Source organism: Marmota monax, unplaced genomic scaffold, assembly GCF_021218885.2.
Source record: "Marmota monax isolate L192 unplaced genomic scaffold, Marmota_monax_Labrador192_F-V1.1 WCK01_AAM20220418_F8-fsc00083, whole genome shotgun sequence".
NCBI lineage: Eukaryota > Metazoa > Chordata > Mammalia > Rodentia > Sciuridae > Marmota > Marmota monax.
Window position 1 is genome coordinate 8,291,128 of NW_026692848.1, and position 4,720 is coordinate 8,295,847.

A 4,720-nucleotide genomic window follows, 5' to 3' on the forward strand; every position below is an offset into this window, starting at 1 on the left:
GTATTCAACCTCCTCCCAGCCACCAGTCCTCCAAGTAGCTCAAGGGTTCCTGCAGATGCACGATGGGGTTGCACCTGGGCCCTGACACCCCTCCTTGGCATTCTGGTCCTGTCCCATCTCTGTGCCAGGTGGGCCCCAAGTGACTGTCTCACCATTTCCCATGGCCTCGCCTCCCACAGGACAGGACTCACCATGCTCAGGTTGTAGCCTGTTTCTGGTCCACTCTCTGAACACCGCAGGCCCCTCTCCTCCTCCTGCTCTTCCTCTGTGTGCACCTGCTGCTCACCCCCAGGACCGTCAGGCCAGGCAGGCAGCGTCACCCTGCACAGATCCCTCTTTGGCTTCATGGACTTGAACGGAAGCTCAGAGAACATACTGCAGACCCAGAACATGGTGGGAATCCCTCACAGCCTGGGTCCCTCTCACATCCCCCATGCAAGCACCTGGCTTCAGACGGAGCCTTGGACTTGCTGGGGTTTGGCGACCACACCAGCAGCTGCCACCTGCCCAGTGTCTGAACAAGAGGGCCGAGGTACTGGGCTCTGGGGACTCACGGTTGTCCTGAATCAGCCAGTGTCCACTACGTCCCACAGCCCAGGGAGCAGGAAGAACACTGCCATCTGGGAGGAGCGTGGATGCCACAGCAGGAGGGCCAAGATGCAGGAGAGGTGGGTGGCTGCACCTGGGCAGATGGAGGAGCTGGGACAGGCAGTGCCCTGGGCACTCAGCCCCCAGCAGAGGAGCCACATTTCCTCCTCTGCCACCTGCTTAGCCGTCTCCACAGTGTGAGCGACGGCAGGTCCCCTGTGTAAGCTGGGGCGTTGTGTGGCCTGATCCAGGTGGACACTCTTGGCTCCACACCAGCCTGGGTGAACCTGCTCCCCTGGACAGGAGCCACTTCAGTCTGGGGGATTGTAAGCCATCTTGTCTGGACCTCAGGAGACTCCTGAGCTGAGGGAACCCAGACACAGTGGCTTCTCATGAAGGTGTGCCTAGGGACAAATTTTCCTATAGGACTCCTTGGTGGCACCTGTGCAGTCAATCCTCCCACCCACTCTGGGCTGCACCCTCTTCCACTGCAGAACCTGGGATGTGGCTACCTACTGTGCATGTAGCTGGCTCTCCTGCCCAAGAGTGCAATGGCCACAGAGAAGAATATCATCATGTTGACAAAAAAAACTAGATGCCCAGGACCCAGTGGGGGAAGGACCCCAGGGAAGCCCAAGGTGCTGTCAGCAGTGCCTGTGAGCCTCAGGGGCTCAACTCCCAATGTGAGAGCTTAAGATGTGTTCTCTGCTTGAGTTCAAAACCTTTGCCACTGTGGGGAACAGGGCACCACCTCAGTGGTACAGCACTTTCCTGATAAGTGTGAGGTCCTGAGTGCAGTCACCAGGATGTCCCTCTGCAAGTAATAAAACAATGGTGTTTGAGGGTTTCAGTTAAATCCTCTGCCCCTTCCGTCAGGGGTGGACTCAGGAAAACAGTGCTTTGATCTAAAACTTGCCTGTCAACAAAACTAAAGGTCCAGTCCAACTAATAAACTCCCCACTCTAGAGTGTGTTGCTACGGCAGCAGGACAACGTCAGGACGAAGCACGGACAAGGAAATGCCTCCGTTTCTTCCTCCGTTAGGAAGGACACTTCAGCCTGTGGTAGGATTCCTGGCTTCCACGTTTTGTCTTTTATCACTTTGAATCTATCAAATCTCTTGCATTCCAGGGCTTCTAAGAGGAGGTCTTATGAGGACCATCTGAGGAAATGATGAGGACGCCTTCCTCCCTCCCAACCCCATAGGTGTGAAGTCTGAGTGCTCCAGTGTCTCAGGGAACACAGCACTCAGTTGTGGTATCACAAGGTGGATGAGGGGCTACCGCACTTTTGACGGTAATTCCACGAAGAGAAAGGAACTGAATGCCTTGAGTGCAGGTAGGACAAGGTCTTCCAAAGCCCAAAGTCAGTAGAAATTTGGAGACTTGAAATGACAAGTCCATTGAGCTAGTGTACAAATGTTGATTTCTAAACAAGCAAACATCAGTCTCCACACCCCACTGGAGCAAAAAGCATCTGGAGTCCTTTTCTATTCTTATTCTGAAAATGGAAAAAGTTCTGGAGGCCCCAGAGGGAGAGGACCACTGGGGCTATGGCCAGCCATGACTGGGCCATTTCTAGCTCTGACCTCACAAGGAGCCATTGTGAGGAATCTCAAACAGCCGGTATATAAGGGGGTGGCTGAGGCTGGGTTTTGTCCACAAGTACAGGAAGCTCTTGGTGGTGACCTGTCGGACACCAGATCCTTAGTGCGCTTGGTGGTTGGCGGTCGGTGGTTGTGGACTGTGAATATTGCTTTTTTGATTTGGGTTTTTTGTTTTGTCTGGTTTTGGTTTTTGATTTTGATTTATTGTTTTGGTTTGTTATTTTATTCTCCAGTTAGCATCCTGAGTGGGTGCTCCTGCTCAGGGTGTCCATGGTTAGCAACAGTAGTCAGTCTACAGTAGCGTTGTGGGGGCCGGGCTCCTGCCAGGAGCCAGACTTCCTGGACCAGTACGAGGTCCTGAGGGCCATTGGGCATGGCGAGTTTGGTCAGGTCTACCTGGCCCGCCATCGCCTCACAGGGGCAGATGTCGCAGTGAAAGTCCTGAAGACGGAGACGCAGGACATCTCGGACCTCTCCGAACCTCTAATGTTGAGGAGCCTGGAGCACCCCAACATTGTACAACTCTTTCAGGTGATGAGGACCAGGAAAAACCTGTACATGGTGATGGAGTACACAGGTGGGGGACAGCTACTTGAGCATATCCCCCCTGGTGGCATGCAGCAGGAGGAGGCCTGCAGAATCTTCAGGCAGATCGTGTGTGCCCTGGGCCACTGCCACGACAAGGGCATCGTGCACAGGGACTTGAAGCTAGAAAACATCATGCTGGATGCCAGAGGACATGCAAAACTTATTGACTTCGGCTTCAGCACCAGGTTCACAGCCGGGCAGAAGCTTAATGACTTATGGGGTACTCTGGCTTACATCGCCCCAGAAATTGTCCTGAAGCAAGAGTATGAGGGCCCCCCAGCGGACATCTGGAGCCTGGGCGTCATCCTGCACTGTATGTTGACGGGGAGCTATCCATTCAGGGGGGACACCCCTCAGGAGTTGCTGATGAGGATCACTCTGGCCAGGTTCCAGGTGCCCAGCTCTGTTCCGGTCAAAGCACGAAGGCTCATCCGCCAGATCCTGGTCCTGAACCCCAAGAAGCGACCCACAGTGAAGCAGATCCTGCAGCACCCCTGGCTGCGGCAGGGTGAGCCGTGTGCACCCCATCCTTCCAGCCAGGCCCTGCCCACACGCCCAGACCCTGCCATCCTGACCATGGTGTTCGACCTGGGTTTTGATCCCTACCAAACCTGGGTGTCTCTGGCCAAGAGGAAGTTCAATGTGGTCATGGCGACGTACCTCATCCTGAAGCACCAGCAAGGCCAGGGGGTAGGGAGCACCTTCCAGGGGCAGCCTGTGCCTCAGTGGCTTAGGCCTTGCCAGCGCCCCGAGAATCTCTCCAATGTCCCTGTCCTCCCAGAGAGGAGCACCAGCCAGCCTGCCCTGCGCACCTTCCCCTTGCCCTCTGAGTATCTGCTGCCCGAGGACGCCCAACAGCCAGGGCACAGGGACATCAGGGGTGGCAGCCTGCCTGCCATTCCTCTGCGCTGCCCGCCTGCAGGGGCCCCCACTCTCCGCAGCTGCTCCCAGTCTGACTCTGGCTTCCCCAGGCCCAAGCCCTCCAGGGTCCTCGTCTGGTGGTCCAGGGCACACAGCAGCTCCTCCTCCCTGGACACAGCCCCGAGGCAAGGCCCTGGCCACACCAATGGCTGGAAACAGGTGAGGAGCAGGATCGCTGCCTGTGTCCGAGCCCTGTGCTGCTGCTGTGTGCCATGTGTCAGCAATAAAATGGCTCAAATGTCACAGAGAAGCGACGTGCCACACCCATAGACGGCCTGCCTCCAAGGAAGTGGAGAGCCAGACAGACAGACAGTGCCAGTGGACGGCCGTCTCTCCTCTGCCCCCACCTGCGGAAGACCTCAGAGGCTGTTCTGCCTGGGACACTTCGCCCTGCTGGGACACTTCGCCCTGCCCCTCTCTCCTCTCCCACAATTCTTTTCAGATGTTTCTTAATAAATTGGTTTCAAATTGGATCCTAACCTTTTGTTCCAAAGATTAAATTGTAGGCTGATTAGAAGTAAGGTGGGGCCTCAGGCTGAGGGCAGGGCCCACAGGGTCCAACCCGCCATCCTCTCCCAGGCCTGACCTCTGTGCCTCCCTCTACAGTGCAGGTAGAGACTCACTGGCCTTGAGCCATCATGGAGCATTGGGTTGCTTTGAGCTGGTTCAGACAGATTTGTTCTACACTGGCTCTCCCCTTGAGCCAGTGTAGACATGACTTTTACTTGGTGACCTTGGCCAGGAGGAGTCCCTACCTGAGCATTGTCCACAGGGTGGGTGGCAACTGTTGAACAAATCACCTCTGAGAAGACCTGGGCGACCCCAGTGTTCTGTGGCATCGTCTTCATGATAGTGTGTGCAGGGAAGGGAGATGGGAGAGCGGGCAGGGCGGGCCTGCCTGAGGGGTCCTGGGCAGGGGTGAAGGGACTCAGCACAGGGACAAAGGAGGACGGTGTTAAAGCATTGCCAGTGCCGGGAAGAAGAGATGCAAGGGACGGTGCACCCAGGCACATGTGTG

General features: G+C 56.1%; 1 protein-coding gene across 1 annotated transcript; it reads left to right on the forward strand.

Annotated features, from left to right (window-relative positions):
• The first annotated feature begins 2,463 nt into the window (after nucleotides 1–2,463).
• Nucleotides 2,464–3,972, forward strand: LOC124095908 (sperm motility kinase 2B-like). The gene has a single exon (XM_046449323.2). The coding sequence runs from the start codon at nucleotides 2,464–2,466 to the stop codon at nucleotides 3,970–3,972; it is 1,509 nt and encodes a 502-aa protein (XP_046305279.2).
• Nucleotides 3,973–4,720: the final 748 nt, after the last annotated feature.